Here is a 20429-nt window from a genome sequence, read left to right as displayed (position 1 = left end):
GAATTTGTGCACCAACTGTTATTAACATAAATGCACAGCCCCCCTCCTCTTTTCTTTCCGGAGCTTTCAGACCTGTCTTGCCGGTGTACTGTATAACCTGCTAGCTCGATAGCTGTATCCAGTATAAGTGGAATTAACCACGTCTCCGTGAGCAGCAGAGTGCAACAGTCCCAGGTAGCCTTATCGGTTGCAATCCGCAGCTTCCACTCGTCCAATTTGTTTGCAAGAGACCGTACATTTGAGAGAAAAATGCTTGGGAGCGCTGGTCTATGTGGCCGCTTCCGTAGCCTCACTAGCACATCGCCCCGGCATCCCCTCTTCTGTTTGCATTCACTGCGCCGCCGTCGGCTCCTCGATGCTGGGTGTCCGTGCGATGTCATCCGGAATGTTGTGGACACGGAGAAACTCGTACGACATGCTTCCCTTAATCCGTTGTCCAATAGATAAAACATCCAGCCAGTTATAGATGTTTTTAACCGGGCAGGATGGAAAAACAAAACTCTGAGCCAGAGAACACAAAGCCGCTGCGACTACGCGCGCCGCCGTCACATCACATGTCCCATATTGAGTGTTGTTAAGGAAAGGTGATGTAACACAGTGGTAAACATAACACTGTCCCAGCTTTTTTGAAACGTGTTGCAGGCATCCATTTCAAAATTAGCAAATATTTACACAAAAACAATAAATTTTATCAGTTTAAACACTAAATATCTTGTCTTTGTGGTGTATTCAATTGAATATAGATTGATTTGCAAATCATTGTATTCTGTTTTTATTTATATTTTACACAATGTCCCAACTTCACTGGAATTGGGGTTGTGTATGCACACACAGAATATATATATATATATATATATATATATATATATATACGAGGTCTGTCAATAAAGTAACGGTCCTTTTTATTTTTTCAAAAACTATATGGATTTCATTCATATGTTTTTACGTCAGACATGCTTGAACCCTTGTGCGCATGCGTGAGTTTTTCCACGCCTGTCGGTGACGTCATTCGCCTGTGAGCACTCCTTGTGGGAGGAGTCGTCCAGCCCCTCGTCGGAATTCCTTTGTCTGAGAAGTTGCTGAGAGACTGGCGCTTTGTTTGATCAAAATTTTTTCTAAACCTGTGAGACACATCGAAGTGGACATGGTTCGAAAAATTAAGCTGGTTTTCAGTGAAAATTTTAATGGCTGATGAGAGATTTTGAGGTGACACTGTCGCTTTAAGGACTTCCCACGGTGCGAGACATCGCGCAGCGCTCTCAGGCAGCGTCATCAGCCTGTTCAAGCTGAAAACCTCCACATTTCAGGCTCTATTGATCCAGGACGTCGTGAGAGAACAGAGAAGTTTCAGAAGAAGTCGGTTTCAGCATTTTATCCGGATATTCCACTGTTAAAGGAGATTTTTTTAATGAAAGACGTGCGGACGGATCCGCGCGTCGGGACGCAGCCGACGCGGTGCAGCGGCACAGGAAAAACACCTCTGTTGGAAGCCTTAGGGACAAGTTGGAACATGTCCTGCCCGTTAAACAATTTCTCATATACTCACTCCACTGAAAGCCATCAAAAGCCGCCTGGATTTTACAAATGGTTATCAACACGGAGGTGTTTTTCCTGTGCCGCCGCACCACGTCGGCTGCGTCCCGACGCGCGGATCCGTCCGCACGTCTTTCATTAAAAAAATCTCCTTTAACAGTGGAATATCCGGATAAAATGCTGAAACCGACTTCTTCTGAAACTTCTCTGTTCTCTCATGACGTCCTGGATCAATAGAGCCTGAAATGTGGAGGTTTTCAGCTTGAACAGGCTGACGACGGCGGCTGAGAGCGCTGAGCGACGTCTCGCACCGTGAAAAGTCCTTAAAGCGACAGTATCACCTCAAAATCTCTCATCAGCCGTTAAAATTTTCACTGAAAACCAGCTTAATTTTTCGAACCGTGTCCACTTCGAAGTGTCTCACAGGTTTAGAAAAAATTTTGATCAAACAACGCACCAGTCTCTCAGCAACTTCTCAGACAAAGGAATTCCGACGAGGGGCTGGACGACTCCTCCCACAAGGAGTGCTCACAGGCGAATGACGTCACCGACAGGCGTGGAAAAACTCACGCATGCGCACGAGGGTTCAAGCATGTCTGACGTAAAAACATATGAATGAAATCCATATAGTTTTTGAAAAAAATAAAAGGACTGTTACTTTATTGACAGCCCTCGTATATATATATATATGGGCTGTCCGTAAAGTATAGGTCCTTTTTATTTTTTTCTAAAACTATATGGATTTCATTCATATGTTTTTACGTCAGACATGCTTGAACCCTCGTGCGCATGCGTGAGTTTTTCCACGCCTGTCGGTGACGTCATTCGCCTGTGAGCACTCCTTGTGGGAGGAGTCGTCCAGCCCCTCGTCGGAATTCCTTTGTCTGAGAAGTTGCTGAGAGACTGGCGCTTTGTTTGATCAAAATTTTTTCTAAACCTGTGAGACACATCGAAGTGGACATGGTTCGAAAAATTAAGCTGGTCTTCAGTGAAAATTTTAACGGCTGATGAGAGATTTTGAGGTGATTCTGTCGCTTTAACGACTTTTCACGGTGCGAGACGTCGCGCAGCGCTCTCAGGCGGCGTCATCAGCCTTGAGGACAAGTTGGAACATCTCCAGCTGATAAACAATTTCTCATATACTCACTCCACTGAAAGCCATCAAAAGCCGCCTGGATTTACAAATGGTTATCAACACGGAGGTGTTTTTCCTGTGCTGCCGCACCGCGTCGGCTGCGTCCCGACGCGCGGACCCGTCCGCACGTCTTTCATTAAAAAAATCTCCTTTAACAGTGGAATATCCGGATAAAATGCTGAAACCGACTTCTTCTGAAACTTCTCTGTTCTCTCACGACGTCCTGGATCAATAGAGCCTGAAATGTGGAGGTTTTCAGCTTGAAACAGGCTGATGATGCCGCCTGAGAGCGCAGCGCGACGTCTCGCACCGTGAAAAGTCCTTAAAGCGACAGAATCACCTCAAAATCTCTCATCAGCTGTTAAAATTTTCACTGAAAACCAGCTTAATTTTTCGAACCGTGTCCACTTCGATGTGTCTCACAGGTTTAGAAAAAATTTTGATCAAACAAAGCACCAGTCTCTCAGCAACTTCTCAGAAAAAGGAATTCCGACGACGGGCTGGACGACTCCTTCCACAAGGAGTGCTCACAGGCGAATGACGTCACCGACAGGCGTGGAAAAACTCACGCACGCGCACGAGGGTGCAAGCATGTCTGACGTAAAAACATATGAATGAAATCCATATAGTTTTTGAAAAAAATAAAAAGGACCTATACTTTACGGACAGCCCTCGTGTATATATATATATATATATATATATATATATATATATATATATATATATATATATATATATATATATATATATATATATATATATACACATACATACACACACACACACGCGCATGCATGTACAAAACATACTGTACAAATGTTTTAAGAATCTCAGAGTTAGCATAAAAGTAGCATTTAATGCCTCCCACCCCCTTTTTGCATGTCAACACAAAATCAGTTCCAACAAAAATTTATATATGAGCTATATTTTTATTCCATAACAGTAATAACAATAACAGTAACAATAATAATTTCTTTCTAAGTGTACTGACAGTAGAGTACCACACTAAACACTGTTGCAAATGACCAGGCACTATTAAATGATTGGAAAACACAGTTATTCATACGTTAAGTCGTGATTTTCTTAAAATAGTTTTTGACGTCCTGCAATTTATATTCTGGTGAAAATTATATACTGAAAAATCTCACGTAAATAGAACTGAGTGTTCATATGGATTATTATTAATGTCAGAATCCACCACAACTTTCATTTATTCATGAATATTTATCAGGGTTTCATCATTTTTAATGCTTTGATAATGCATTACGTGTGCCTTAAACATTTGCACAGCTCTGTATATAATATAGTAACTAAAATAATATTGGCTGCCTTTGTCAAAACCTTACTATTGAAAGATTGTCTCATTGGACTCTTCTCACTGTCCCCAGGTGGATGCTCCAATCTGTGAAGAAGAAAGAAAACTACTAATTATTAGTTATTTCAAAGCAACACTCACTGTTTTAATTAGGCCCAGGTTCAAGGTGAAAAACTTCAATCTTTCATTTGTCCATCTACAGTCAATAAGTAGGTAACATCTGCTAACATGAATGGCTAATAGTCGTTTCAACGCCTGTGTCCATGTCACAGCTCTCCCGTTGAGACTGCAAATACAGCCGCCTGCCATCATCACGCACCTTCTTCTCCGACGCTTAATGGTCACACTTCTCCAAAACCAGATAAACGTGCAGCTTTCTCTGCGAGACTAATGGGCTCCCAATGTAGTTTTCCTATGCAGGGACACCCCATACAACGAGAACTTTTTTCATCATATTCCTGAACTTTGCACACTTCTCCATAATGACAGACTCAGAGTTAATGCATTTAAAAGTACCAGTAAACTAACATTAAAATAATTACAAAATAAAGCACATTAGCCAGCTGATGCCAAGTGAAAATCGTCACTGTATGCTACCGGAAGTAAGCTGATCAGCGAAAAAAAAAACCAAACAAAAAAAAAAACAAGGAAAAAAGAGAGATATTGACGATGCAATGCATTCTGGGTCAATTTTTCCTATATGCAGTATGGAGAATTTGGAAGAGAAACCAAAGATATGAACCATGTTCAGGAGAATATGAGGAAGTCCTGTGTAAGGAGTCAAGCTTAATTGTAGCAGTTACAGGAGTGAACTCAGTTTATCTTGGCAAGGATGTGAGGAACATAAGAGGGCAGCGAAGCTACAGCGGCTTAAAAATCAGAACGCTATGAGGTACGTGGAGGGTCAGAAGGACTGCAGTAAAACTGGTAACGCAGGCTGCAGTCAACAGAGTGAAGCTGAGGTGTCGTGGTAGGTTAAAGTCAAGGGTGACATATTAGAGAAGAAGCTTGATCTTACTTGATTTATGGTGGATGTCATGATGCCTCCATATACATTTCAGCACACTTTAACTTTTTATTGTTTTTTTTAGATTATTATATTAGTGATAAAAATGTAGGAGTGGGGTGCAATTAGTTAAACCTAACAGCTAACGCTAGCTTATCTAGCCGGCTGCAGCACCGTTTATCATAGCTAACGATACAGTCAGTTCTGTTCTGTTTGGGAAGTTGGTTCCACTCCTCCAGCCAATGCAAAGGAGTCAGTATCGGGTTATTTGGTCACGTGACTTTTAGTCAGGATTCTGACATTTTGCTGATTGGCTGAGACACGTCGCTCTCTGATTGGCTGCAGCCTTTGTTTACAATGTGGCACTGGTACCACAGTCTCTGGAGGAGTGGAACCAACTTACATTTTTGGCGGTTACGCCACAGCCAATCACAGAGAGTGCCATGATAGCCAATAGTGGCCGACGTATCAGATGAACCAATCACAGCCATGTTTTCAAAAACACACTACCAGTCTCTTTGTATAAGAGACTGTGGTACCAGTGCTATTTGGGAAGCTAATGTTAATACACACTTTGTTTAGATTTGTGTTATATGTGGAATTTGTTAATACCGTTATTGTAGGCTTAAACTATGCTATTGTACTTTATACGCTAGTTACCAGCTTTGTTTTACCTTATTGGCTAGCAAGGTACGGTTGGCTTATTAACGGCTAATTTAGCGGTAGCTCATCTAGCTATAGATAGATTATTTTCGTGATTTACATTTTTATTTTACATGGTGTAGATTTTTAATGATTCTTTAGTTTATGGGTTCTTTAATAGATATCAACATATAGCATCTAAGTTTGGGGTTTCCATTAGATAGCATATAGAATATGTATTTTGTCTTCCTATAGTAAGCTAGCAGGGTGATCTTCAGATAGATACCTAAAACAGAGTAGATCATAGCTTCTGTTTCTATAATAAATAACCATATTTATAGCTTAGCCTACTAGCTATAATTTAATTTTACTACTAGTCTACAGACTAGGTATACGTATACTACAATCTTCTCTGTATGAAAATTTAGGTTTTAGAAGCTAACTCCTATAATATTATGTAGTAACTATATTTCTTGTATATGCTGTTTATTACCCCGATTGTGTAAATATCACTTATATACATGATGTCCATTTTCTTGAGCTGCTTGGGTGGGTAGGGAGAGTTGCCATGGGATAAAAAGCTTTTCAACATACCATCCCTGGTCTCAAGACCAGGCACCTAAGTGTCTCTACTCTACTCTATTCTACTCGTCTATTCTACTCTTCCTTTTTTTTTAGATATTAGATATACATTAGTATAGAGTAGTAGAGTTCTACCTTAGAATTGGAAGACGATACCTTACTGAATTTCATGAACTGTACAACTGTTCTGGTCAGGCCACAAGAAGAAGAAGAAGGACAGATAATGTTTTAGACCACTGTCAAGGCTGCTGATCAGTATCTGGGAACTGAGGGAATGAGTTAGGACAAAGTGACAGAGGTCATGGGTCATCAGTTACCACGTCAGGTTGTTATTCACCTGCCTTCTGGTTTCCCCTCACTTTAGTGCGTCATCAACCAACGCACAATACTGTAATTTGTGACTACCACAAAACATCCACCCATGACTTTGTCCATTGCCTCACCTGTGTGTTTTATCCTGCCTATGTAAACTGTGGCTGTGCTCACTAGGGCCTGCCACAATTAGTTGACTAGTCTGACTATGGCGACTATCAAATACTCGGTGACTAATTTAATAATTAACGTAATTTTTATTTGTGTTAAGCTTTGTTTTTCCTCTCAAAACTGCTGCTGTATCTTCCACTGCCTTTCTGTCCTTGACGCACATGAGCATTAGTGGTAATCCGGGTCAGCTGTGATGTCACCGGAAAAGTTATCCCCAATACAATTCATGGTTTGCCGGCAATGAACCTTAAACATTGGGGAGCATTTCAACCAAATTAAAGAGAAAAAAACATGCAATGGCAAAATCTGCAAGGCAGAACTTTCCTTCTATGCAGTACACGGTGATTCAGGAGCATCTGAGAAGAAACACATTGTGGCTGATTCTGACGGTAGTGAGACAGTCATCTCGTAAGCTAACTGGCTGGTTAGCCTCGAACATTACGTCTATAGTGATCCAATCTGCTCAGGAGTGCCGCTCTCACTGGACCGGCATCTCTGCTTTTTTAGCATTGTGGGATAGCTCGCACCCACAGGTTGAGCTCGCCGGACTACTTTCGCCACCCTGCTCAGCGTGTTTGTGTGGGCCGCTGAAGAGGATGTACTGCGGCCCACCACCACCAGATGGCGCCCTGGCTTGAAGTGCGGGCTTCAAGCATGAGAGGCGTCATAGCAACCAGGAGTGACAGCTGACACTCGTTATCAGCACCAGCTGTCACTCATCCACATCACATCACCATAAGGCTGGACTGCAACTCCACCTCCCCGCCGAGAAATCAGCTATCAATCAATCAATCAATTTTCAATCATTTTTTATATAGCGCCAAATCACAACAAACAGTTGCCCCCAAGGCGCTTTATATTGTAAGGCAAGGCCATACATAATTAGTAAAACCCCAACGGTCAAACGACCCCCTGTGAGCAAGCACTTGGCTACAGTGGGAAGGAAAAACATCCCTTTTAACAGGAAGAAACCTCCAGCAGAACCAGGCTCAGGGAGGGGCAGTCTTCTGCTGGGACTGGTTGGGGCTGAGGGAGAGAACCAGGAAAAAGACATGCTGTGGAGGGGAGCAGAGATCGATCACTAATGATTAAATGCAGAGTGGTGCATACAGAGCAAAAAGAGAAAGAAACAGTGCATCATGGGAACCCCCCAGCAGTCTACGTCTATAGCAGCATAACTAAGGGATGGTTCAGGGTCACCTGATCCAGCCTAACTATAAGCTTTAGCAAAAAGGAAAGTTTAAGCCTAATCTTAAAAGTAGAGAGGGTGTCTGTCTCCCTGATCTGAATTGGGAGCTGGTTCCACAGGAGAGGAGCCTGAAAGCTGAAGGCTCTGCCTCCCATTCTACTCTTACAAAACCCTAGGAACTACAAGTAAGCCTGCAGTCTGAGAGCGAAGCGCTCTATTGGGGTGATATGGTACTACGAGGTCCCTAAGATAAGATGGGACCTGATTATTCAAAACCTTATAAGTAAGAAGAAGAATTTAAATTCTATTCTAGAATTAACAGGAAGCCAATGAAGAGAGGCCAATATGGGTGAGATATGCTCTCTCCTTCTAGTCCCCGTCAGTACTCTAGCTGCAGCATTTTGAATTAACTGAAGGCTTTTCAGGGAACTTTTAGGACAACCTGATAATAATGAATTACAATAGTCCAGCCTAGAGGAAATAAATGCATGAATTAGTTTTTCAGCATCACTCTGAGACAAGACCTTTCTGATTTTAGAGATATTGCGTAAATGCAAAAAGCAGTCCTACATATTTGTTTAATATGCGCTTTGAATGACATATCCTGATCAAAAATGACTCCAAGATTTCTCACAGTATTACTAGAGGTCAGGGTAATGCCATCCAGAGTAAGGATCTGGTTAGACACCATGTTTCTAAGATTTGTGGGGCCAAGTACAATAACTTCAGTTTTATCTGAGTTTAAAAGCAGGAAATTAGAGGTCATCCATGTCTTTATGTCTGTAAGACAATCCTGCAGTTTAGCTAATTGGTGTGTGTCCTCTGGCTTCATGGATAGATAAAGCGGGTATCATCTGCGTAACAATGAAAATTTAAGCAATACCGTCTAATAATACTGCCTAAGGGAAGCATGTATAAAGTGAATAAAATTGGTCCTAGCACAGAACCTTATGGAACTCCATAATTAACTTTAGTCTGTGAAGAAGATTCCCCATTTACATGAACAAATTGTAATCTATTAGACAAATATGATTCAAACCACCGCAGCGCAGTGCCTTTAATACCTATGGCATGCTCTAATCTCTGTAATAAAATTTTATGGTCAACAGTATCAAAAGCAGCACTGAGGTCTAACAGAACAAGCACAGAGATGAGTCCACTGTCCGAGGCCATAAGAAGATCGTTTGTAACCTTCACTAATGCTGTTTCTGTACTATGATGAATTCTAAAACCTGACTGAAACTCTTCAAATAGACCATTCCTCTGCAGATGATCAGTTAGCTGTTTTACAACTACCCTTTCAAGAATTTTTGAGAGAAAAGGAAGGTTGAAGATGGCCTATATTAGCTAAGATAGCTGGGTCAAGTGATGGCTTTTTAAGTAATGGTTTAATTACTGCCACCTTAAAAGCCTGTGGTACATAGCCAACTAACAAAGATAGATTGATCATATTTAAGATCGAAGCATTAAATAATGGTAGGGCTTCCTTGAGCAGCCTGGTAGGAATGGGGTCTAATAAACATGTTGATGGTTTGGATGAAGTAACTAATGAAAATAACTCAGACAGAACAATCGGAGAGAAAGAGTCTAACCAAATACCGGCATCACTGAAAGCAGCCAAAGATAACGATATGTCTTTGGGATGGTTATGAGTAATTTTTTCTCTAATAGTTAAAATTTTGTTAGCAAAGAAAGTCATGAAGTCATTACTAGTTAAAGTTAATGGAATACTCAGCTCAATAGAGCTCTGACTCTTTGTCAGCCTGGCTACAGTGCTGAAAAGAAACCTGGGGTTGTTCTTATTTTCTTCAATTAGTGATGAGTAGAAAGATGTCCTAGCTTTACGGAGGGCTTTTTTATAGAGCAACAGACTCTTTTTCCAGGCTAAGTGAAGATCTTCTAAATTAGTGAGACGCAATTTCCTCTCCAACTTACGGGTTATCTGCTTTAAGCTACGAGTTTGTGAGTTATACCACGGAGTCAGACACTTCTGATTTAAAGCTCTCTTTTTCAGAGGAGCTACAGCATCCAAAGTTGTCTTCAATGAGGATGTAAAACTATTGACGAGATACTCTATCTCCCTTACAGAGTTTAGGTAGCTACTCTGCACTGTGTTGGTATATGGCATTAGAGAACATAAAGAAGGAATCATATCCTTAAAACTAGTTACAGCGCTTTCTGAAAGACTTCTAGTGTAATGAAACTTATTCCCCACTGCTGGGTAGTCCATCAGAGTAAATGTAAATGTTATTAAGAAATGATCAGACAGAAGGGAGTTTTCAGGGAATACTGTTAAGTCTTCTATTTCCATACCATAAGTCAGAACAAGATCTAAGATATGATTAAAGTGGTGGGTGGACTCATTACTTTTTGAGCAAAGCCAATAGAGTCTAATAATAGATTAAATGCAGTGTTGAGGCTGTCATTCTCAGCATCTGTGTGGATGTTAAAATCGCCCACTATAATTATCTTATCTGAGCTAAGCACTAAGTCAGACAAAAGGTCTGAAAATTCACAGAGAAACTCACAGTAACGACCAGGTGGACGATAGATAATAACAAATAAAACTGGTTTTTGGGACTTCCAATTTGGATGGACAAGACTAAGAGACAAGCTTTCAAATGAATTAAAGCTCTGTCTGGGTTTTTGATTAATTAATAAGCTGGAATGGAAGATTGCTGCTAATCCTCCGCCTCGGCCCGTGCTACGAGCATTCTGACAGTTAGTGTGACTCGGGGGTGTTGACTCATTTAAACTAACATATTCATCCTGCTGTAACCAGGTTTCTGTAAGGCAGAATAAATCAATATGTGATCAATTATTATATCATTTACCAACAGGGACTTAGAAGAGAGAGACCTAATGTTTAATAGACCACATTTAACTGTTTTAGTCTGTGGTGCAGTTGAAGGTGCTATATTATTTTTTCTTTTGAATTTTTATGCTTAAATAGATTTTTGCTGGTTATTGGTGGTCTGGGAGCAGGCACCGTCTCTACGGGGATGGGGTAATGAGGGGATGGCAGGGGGGAGAGAAGCTGCAGAGAGGTGTGTAAGACTACAACTCTGCTTCCTGGTCCCAACCCTGGAGAGTCACGGTTTGGAGGATTTAAGAAAATTGGCCAGATTTCTAGAAATGAGAGCTGCTCCATCCGAAGTGGGATGGATGCCGTCTCTCCTAACAAGACCAGGTTTTCCCCAGAAGCTTTGCCAATTATCGATGAAGCCCACCTCATTTTTTGGACACCACTCAGACAGACAGCAATTCAAGGAGAACATGCGGCTAAACATGTCACTCCCGGTCCGATTGGGGAGGGGCCCAGAGAAAACTACAGAGTCCGACATTGTTTTTGCAAAGTTACACACCGATTTAATGTTAATTTTAGTGACCTCCGATTGGCGTAACCGGGTGTCATTACTGCCGACATGAATTACAATCTTACCAAATTTACGCTTAGCCTTAGCCAGCAGTTTCAAATTTCCTTCAATGTCGCCTGCTCTGGCCCCCGGAAGACAATTGACTATGGTTGCTGGTGTCGCTAACTTCACATTTCTCAAAACAGAGTCGCCAATAACCAGAGTTTGATCCTCGGCGGGTGTGTCGTCGAGTGGGGAAAAACGGTTAGAGATGTGAATGGGTTGGCGGTGTGCACGGGGCTTCTGTTTAGGGCTACGCTTCCTCCTCACAGTCACCCAGTCGGCCTGCTTTCCCGGCTGCCTGGGATCTGCCAAGGGGGAACTAACGGCGGCTAAGCTACCTTGGTCCGCACCGACTACAGGGGCCTGGCTAGCTGTAGAATTTTCCACGGTGCGGAGCTGAGTCTCCAATTCGTCCAGCCTGGCCTCCAAAGCTACAAATAAGCTACACTTATTACAAGTACCGTTACTGCTAAAGGAGGCCGAGGAATAACTAAACATTTCACACCCAGAGCAGAAAAGTGCGGGAGAGACAGGAGAAGCCGCCATGCTAAATCGGCTAAGAGCTAGTAGCTACGCTAACCTAGCGGATTCCTAAAAACACGCAAAGTGAATAATGTGTAAATAATTTAGAGGTGATTCAGCAGAAGGAGTGCTTTAGTTAAGGCACGTAAAGATTACACTGGGAAACAAATCGTAATCTAGATAACTAGATCAATCTAACTGCGCAGATTAAACAGCTAACAGATACAGAAAAACACCGCTGTGCTCCGGAACAGGAAGTGATACAATACCGCAGTGAGAGCCAACCACCAGTAGAGGCAAGCAAGAGGAGAAGAGGTAATTTCTCTGCTGAATGTGAAACTGCATTATAGTCTGGACTCTTTTTGCAGCCGTATTCCTGTGGTGTTCCTTATCCGTTGGATTGGCGTTAGGTGTGATCAGCGACGGCTTCGCTCCACACTCCATCCAGATAAGTGGTTAGACAGGAGCTGCACGAGTGTGTGATTGGAGGTGGAGGTGCTCCCTCCCAAAAGAATACAGACTGTGGGATTACTGAGTGTGCGAACTCACACTCATCAATACTGTTTTTCTGTTCTCTGCCAGCAGTACCAGGTCTGACAGCGGGAGACGGTGACCACCTGGGGACCCAGGACTTGGCGGCTCCGGTGTTCTTCAGATCCGTTGGCGGTGAAGGCCGTGTGGGATCCGGCTCGGCTCAGGACGGATGTCTCCTATCCTCAAGCCTGCCCACACGTCACTCAAATCTGTAATTTGGTGGTACCGAAACTGTGATTGTCTGTATTTCGTTGTGCACTACAACATTAAATTGTTACTGTTTGGCTTATCCATTGCCTGTTCATTTAACACCCCCTGTTGTGGGTCCGTGTTCCTACACCTTCACAACACAGCGTGCCGCTCTCGTTGGAGTGACAACACACAGAATGTGTCTCTTCCCAGATGTGCAGGTTCTTGTTCTGACTTTAACACGAAGTTAACACCCAAGTCTTTCATCGCCAACTGTAAATGGTAATCAAAACATTCCAGTCGTATCTTTCTGAACTCTTCCGCATCAAACTCCATCATGTCAATGTTTACAATGTACTTGAGCGATAAAACAGGTGAAGTTGCTCATAAACTTTAACTTTCTTAAATATTTATTATGGCCACTCTTAAAACTTCAGTTCTCTTTATAATTTTATTACTGGTAGATTTTAGAATTAATTTAAATGAGATATTATCTCACAGGAATATATCACAATTATCTGGGAACTACTTTTTGCGCAGGAATTCATCAAGCACATCGGCCGCCCATGCGTACTAACACAGAATACCCAGAAACTGGACAGTTGTTCGGCCATAACGAGAGCGTCCACTTTTAGCTTGCCATAAGCTAAGCTAATGGTGCTTGTGAGAGTGTGAGTTACTTACGTAGCTGTAAATGCTAACATTAAAGATGATGATTTCATTAGCCTTAGCACACATAAGTTTGCTGTAACATTATAACAGCGATGTCATGTTTGAATAGGAAATGTGATAATGCTAATAATTTATTATGCTATGTTCCAGTGCTAAAAAATACATTCCTCTTCAATGAACAACTCTGTTACCAAGTAAAAGTTGAATGGACTATCATCTTAATTGTCTTTATTTTTAGTTAGCACATACCTTAAACACTTCAAGCTTGAAGCTAATGATGGTTATATAAGAGCAGCTGCATGCTGGTGTATTAAACTGCAATTTATGTATGATGTGATTACTCGACTAATCCAAAAAATAATCAGCGACTAGTCGATTACCAAAATAACCATTTGTGGCAGCCCTTGTACTCACCATAGGTTTAGCTTTCTGCAATACCTCTGCCTGGGAGGTAATGTTGCCCCTTGAGTTTGTCTATTTGTTTGTTAGCAAAAGTCACTGGAGGTGATCCAGAATAATATATTCTGGAACTGAGATCCAGAAGAATGTTTGGCACATAGCAAAGTTTAGCTCAAACTGTTTTGAGACAATGTTCATGAAATCTGGTGAGGAGATGGACAATGTCCCAGAAAATGAAGGACTTTATTTTGAGTTGGATCTGGAACACATTTTGGATTCAATATTCAGAAGAGGTTTTAAGCAATATGTGGCCTTGGCGGAGGTATGTGCTCTCCGAGTGCCTTCTAGTTGATCGTTTTGTTTTCTTGCTTTATTTGGGGTAATTTAATGCTGTTGTCTATGCTCTCTTATTTTAATAACAGAGTTTTGAGGCCAATCGATCTATACGTTTTTCAAATTTGCCATTTTTATTTTCAATTATTTAATAAATCAATTATTCATGACTCATTTAAAGCTTCCTGAATTTGGGCCAACAGAACCAGCATTACTGGCAGAAGAAAATTTTGTTTCCATAAATTTACTTTTCAAAAGAAATCAGAACATAAATCCAACAGGTTTAACCCCTTTTTTCCACATCTTAAGGTGAACATATTTTCAAAATCAGTTTTTAAATAGCCTTTCACAATTACATATTTGTGGGGTTTCATACCAAACATGTACAAAGTCTCAGCATTCTATGAATGTGCATTCTAAATTCTCCTGGTACAAGCAAAATATAGCCCTGAAACAACTCAGTTTGGACTTGTGTACCATATGTTACAGAAGCCCACATCTGGACTCCTGTTGGTTCTTTCAGTGGAGGTCAGTAAGTGAACTGGCTCACTGCCACACAGCCACATACTCTGCATAATGCTCATTCAGAGAGGCCACAAAGTCAAGCTCGGCCCACAACGGATGACGGCTCAACTGACTACCTCGTGCCCTTTCAGTTGACACATCCCTCATAAAGCACCTTATCCATTCAAACATCCTCAGCTGGCACAGCATAACTGCTGCCTCCACTCCAGCACTTCCAGAACAGAGCTACACCACCAAATATAATGCAGTGAAGTAAAGCTTTCCTTTTGACTGAAGTTATGACTGTAATCTGTATAATAATAGTAAAAAAAACCTGTTGTCCTATATGAACTTGTTAAGAAGCTGTGTCAGTTGACCTCTTTAATCTTATTGAAGGCTCCAATGATGCTGACTGTAATGGTGACAGTTCATTTTCACTGAGCTGTCCCTTTGTTTGTGCAAAATGCTGCTGCTTGTCTTTTAACAAACACTTCCAGAAGTGAGCATATTACGGCTGTACTCTACTCGCTCCACTGGCTTCCAGTTTATTTTAGAATTGATTTTAAGATTTTAATGTTTGTTTTTAAAGCTATTAATGACCTTGCACCTTCCTACTTGTCTGAAATTTTAGCTCTCCGCATGTACAGTAGGACATTACGGGCGTCTGGTCGGCTTTACTTTGATGTTCCGAGGTCAAAATACAAACTCTGAGGTGATCGTGTTTTTGCGGTAGCTGGCACCAGACTGTGGAACAAGTTACCTCCTGATTTATGTACTGTTTCTGACCTAGCACTTTTTAAATGAAAGCTCAAGACTTATTTCCACTGGCTTTTAAAATCTAGTGGTGCTGTGAAATGTTTTGTTTTTATGTAACTCTGTTGTATGCTTTTATTTTTGTGAATTCCTGCTATTTGATTTTACTGTAAATCACTTTGGACACCATCTGGCTGCTGTAAAGGGCCATAGAAATAAATGATCAATTGATTGATTTACTGTCCACACACTGCAAAAGGTTACCACAATATTAGATTCTACTTTAAGATTAGTAATTATCTTCAAAACTTTCAAAAATGTGCTTATGATAAAGAAACTTTTCCATTATACAACAGTGATATTATTTTATGGAGGCACATCAGAGGATTATATTTAATTAATTTCAGCTACATACTCTGTTGCTCTGAGAGAAAGCAGGATGGTGAATTTTTTTTTTCCGCATCCTGTGGAAACGGTTTTTGCTGGAAGCTTGGTGACACGCCCACTTGTGGGTCATACTGTGGCCAAGGGTGTTTCTGACCAAATGGTCAGGAAATGGAAACCTACACTGCTGTTTGTCATTGAAAGGAAAGAAGGAAAGTGCATGAGGGAAAGCTGGAAAGCATTTCAGAGATCCCCTAGAAAACAAGATGCCACATTTCAAGGGGCTTACTCTCACAAAAATACAATTCTGCCACTTTGTTTCTGTATGGTATTACAGTACTGCTTCATTTGCTACTAAACTAAATGCATGAAAGGACAAATATGGCACTCAGAAATGTTTTTTTTTCCCCTAAAACAAATTTAAAAAATGTATTGTGGCCTGTGGACAAATTTTAAGTATTTATATCTGCTACATCAATAACTTTTAACACAGTTAAACTGTGCTGAGTTTGATGTAGGTGGCTTCATCTGTTTGGATAATCCAGTACCACCTAGAGGGAATCTAGAAAAAGAGAGACTCCTGGCCCAGTCAGGTTGATCAGCATGTTTCATGTTGACTAAGCCATTTCCACACAGTGGAGCTCTGAGCAGCTATGACAGATCTCAATAATGCCACACAGCAATTAAACGTGTACTGCAGTACCAGTAGCTGATGACAGGTTAAGTAAAAGTGTTGATGTTTTTGTGAAACTGATTGCCATTCTGAATTTTGGCTCTTCAGCATCTCACCATGTCATTTATGTCCTTCTTCTTTTTCTTTCAGCTGTTCCCGTTATGGGTCGCCACAGCAGATCAGTCGTTTCCATCATTTATGTCCTTCAGAATTTTTTTCAGTAAATGCTTCTGGGGAGCATTAGCATGGCTAAAAACCTTAGCTCCCCCTGACTCCCTAACTATGGCACTCTAACCCCCCCCCCATGTTAAGCATTTTTCTTTATTTGCACCTCACATCCTGTGAGATCCCATGAGATCTCCTCTACTGTCAATCCAGGAAGTGTTAAACATTTAACATTTCCTGTGTCACTGTGGGCTCAAAATTTGGCACTTCCTGTTTGGGACTCCTGTACCGTGAGCGAGCTTGTGCCGCTTGTGTGGCGTTTCGCTCATATAAATTTTGCTCCTCCATCTATGTAAACCAGGTAGACAAAATACTGCAAACAAATTTAAATATAAAACAACCCAACACACAATGTCCACACCACATTTACTTAATTGTCTCCTAAATTCTCTGTTGAAGAAAAGTCAAATTGAGCAGATGTGCATCTCTTGCCTACCTGTCTGTCAGAATGTCCAGCACTCGATCAGTGGAAGTGAAGGAACGATAGGTGGAGAAGAAGATGGTGATGAAGGAGGAGTCTCCCATAGTAAAGGAGTGGAGGAGATGGAGCACCAGTTTCTCCTCAGTTCCTGCTTTCACACACTGGGAGCGAGAAGCCACTAACTGGAGGGAGGCAGGAAAGAAAATATCAAGACATGAAAAAAAATGTAAATGTTGCAAATGTTGTAAATGTTGTCACTGTGGAGGGAATGATTGTATCCAAGTGATGTATCTGATGTTACAACTGCACATTAAGCAAGCAACTGTGACCTCCAGTGGATGCCATCAAATCAAATCAAATCAAATCAAATCAATTTTATTTATATAGCGTCAAATCACAACAAACAGTTGCCCCAAGGCGCTTTATATTGTAAGGCAAAGCCATACAATAATTACGGAAAAACCCCAACGGTCAAAACAACCCCCTGTGAGCAAGCACTTGGCGACAGTGGGAAGGAAAAACTCCCTTTTAACAGGAAGAAACCTCCAGCAGAACCAGGCTCAGGGAGGGGCAGTCTTCTGCTGGGACTGGTTGGGGCTGAGGGAGAGAACCAGGAAAAAGACATGCTGTGGAGGGGAGCAGAGATCAATCACTAATGATTAAATGCAGAGTGGTGCATAAAGAGCAAAAAGAGAAAGAAACACTGGGTGCATCATGGGAACCCCACAGCAGTCTAAGTCTATAGCAGCATAACTAAGGGATGGTTCAGGGTCACCTGATCCAGCCCTAACTATAAGCTTTAGCAAAAAGGAAAGTTTTAAGCCTAATCTTAAAAGTAGAGAGGGTGTCTGTCTCCCTGATCCGAATTGGGAGCTGGTTCCAGAGGAGAGGAGCCTGAAAGCTGAAGGCTCTGCCTCCCATTCTACTCTTACAAACCCTAGGAACTACAAGTAAGCCTGCAGTCTGAGAGCGAAGCGCTCTATTGGGGTGATATGGTACTATGAGGTCCCTAAGATAAGATGGGACCTGATTATTCAAAACCTTAAAAGTAAGAAGAAGAATTTTAAATTCTATTCTAGAATTAACAGGAAGCCAATGAAGAGAGGCCAATATGGGTGAGATATGCTCTCCCCTTCTAGTCCCTGTCAGTACTCTAGCTGCAGCATTTTGAATTAACTGAAGGCTTTTCAGGGAACTTTTAGGACAACCTGATAATAATGAATTACAATAGTCCAGCCGAGAGGAAATAAATGCATGAATTACTTTTTCAGCATCACTCTGAGACAAGACCTTTCTAATTTTAGAGATATTGCGCAAATGCAAAAAAGCAGTCCTACATATTTGTTTAATATGTGCATTGAATGACATATCCTGATCAAAAATGACTCCAAGATTTCTCACAATATTACTAGAGGTCAGGGTAATGCCATCCAGAGTAAGGATCTGGTTAGACACCATGTTTCTAAGATTTGTGGGGCCAAGTACAATACCTTCAGTTTTATCTGAGTTTAAAAGCAGGAAATTAGAAGTCATCCATGTCTTTATGTCTGTAAGACAATCCTGCAGTTTAGCTAATTGGTGTGTGTCCTCTGGCTTCATGGATAGATAAAGCTGGGTATCATCTGCGTAACAATGAAAATTTAAGCAATGCTGTCTAATAATACTGCCTAAGGGAAGCATGTATCAAGTGAATAAAATTGGTCCTAGCACAGAACCTTGTGGAACTCCATAATTAACCTTAGTCTGTGAAGACGATTCCCCATTTACATGAACAAATTGTAATCTATTAGATAAATATGATTCAAACCACCGCAGCGCAGTGCCTTTAATACCTATGGCATGCTCTAATCTCTGTAATAAAATTTTATGGTCAACAGTATCAAAAGCAGCACTGAGGTCTAACAGAACAAGCACAGAGATGAGTCCACTGTCTGAGGCCATAAGAAGATCATTTGTAACCTTCACTAATGCTGTTTCTGTACTATGATGAATTCTAAACCCTGACTGAAACTCTTCAAATAGACCATTCCTCTGCAGATGATCAGTTAGCTGTTTTACAACTACCCTTTCAAGAATTTTTGAGAGAAAAGGAAGGCTGGAGATTGGCCTATAATTAGCTAAGATAGCTGGGTCAAGTGATGGCTTTTAAGTAATGGTTTAATTACTGCCACCTTAAAAGCCTGTGGTACATAGCCAACTAATAAAGACAGATTGATCATATTTAAGATCAAAGCATTAATTAATGGTAGGGCTTCCTTGAGCAGCCTGGTAGGAATGGGGTCTAATAGACATGTTGATGGTTTGGAGGAAGTAACTAACGAAAATAACTCAGACAGAACAATCGGAGAGAAAGAGTCTAACCAAATACCGGCATCACTGAAAGCAGCCAAAGAGAACAATATGTCTTTGGGATGGTTATGAGTAATTTTTTCTCTAATAGTTAAAATTTTATTAGCAAAGAAAGTCATGAAGTCATTACTAGTTAAAGTTAAAGGAATACTCGGCTCAATAGAGCCCTGACTCTTTGTCAGCCTGGCTACAGTGCTGAAAAGAAACCTGGGGTTGTTCTTATTTTCTTCAATTAGTGATGAGTAGTAAGATGTCCTAGCTTTACGGAGTGCTTTTTTATAGAGCAACAGACTGTTTTTCCAGGCTAAGTGAAGATCTTCTAAATTAGTGAGATGCCATTTCCTCTCCAACGTACGGGTTATCTGCTTTAAGCTGCAAGTTTGTGAGTTATACCAAGGAGTCAGGCACTTCTGATTTAAGGCTCTCTTTTTCAGAGGAGCTACAGCATCCAAAGTTGTCCTCAATGAGGATATAAAACTACTGACGAGATAATCTATCTCACTCACAGAGTTTAGGTAGCTACTCTGCCCTGTGTTGGTATATGGCATTGGAGAACATAAAGAAGGAATCATATCCTTAAACCCAGTTACAGCGCTTTCTGAAAGACTTCTACTGTAATGCCATGACCCAGCATTTAGCAGCAAGCCTATGGACACAACTTGATCAGCCTATCAGCCTTTATTCATTTATTTATTTATGTTTGTATGTTAAAAGATGCCAACATGACCAAACACAGGAGGTTCACTAATCTTCATCTGTAGTCACACCGCCTTCCAGAACCTTCACCGACACTTGCATCTCATTTCACTAATCACACCACCAGTTATTTAAGCCCTCACAGTCTCACAGTCCCTTGCTCGATTGTTGAATGTCTTTCACTTTACAGCTGTCATTTCCTGCCTCATTTTGTCTTGTATTCAGCCTGCCAGTATTAGACCTTGTTTTGTCCTTGACCACGTTTTTGTCTCTGCCTTTGATTGCCACCACGCTTTGTATTTTGACCTCAGCCTGTTTTTTCGATCAAGCCTCAGCCTCACGTCTGTCGGTACCTTTGCCTCATTGCTGGACCACCTGTGAACTGAATCCCTGCCTTCTTCAACGATTAAACCTAATTCTAACTGCACCTGCTGTGAGTTTGCATTTGTGTCCACCTGGTTTGTGCCCCAT

General features: G+C 41.2%; 1 protein-coding gene across 1 annotated transcript in view; it reads right to left on the bottom strand.

Moving 5' to 3' along the window:
* Nucleotides 1-20429, bottom strand: part of rgl2 (ral guanine nucleotide dissociation stimulator-like 2) — a 170086-nt gene that overhangs the window by 59018 nt on the left and 90639 nt on the right. Inside the window, exons 6-7 of the mRNA XM_034174274.1 lie at nucleotides 16929-17095; nucleotides 4015-4070 (exon numbers count right to left, since the gene is read on the bottom strand). Coding sequence (XP_034030165.1) covers nucleotides 4015-4070; nucleotides 16929-17095 — 223 coding nt within the window. The remainder of the gene's footprint in view (nucleotides 1-4014; nucleotides 4071-16928; nucleotides 17096-20429) is intronic.

Source organism: Thalassophryne amazonica, chromosome 7 (genome assembly GCF_902500255.1).
Source record: "Thalassophryne amazonica chromosome 7, fThaAma1.1, whole genome shotgun sequence".
Classification (NCBI taxonomy): domain Eukaryota; kingdom Metazoa; phylum Chordata; class Actinopteri; order Batrachoidiformes; family Batrachoididae; genus Thalassophryne; species Thalassophryne amazonica.
Note: the sequence above shows the minus strand (reverse complement) of the source record. Positions and strands in the feature narration are given on the sequence as shown.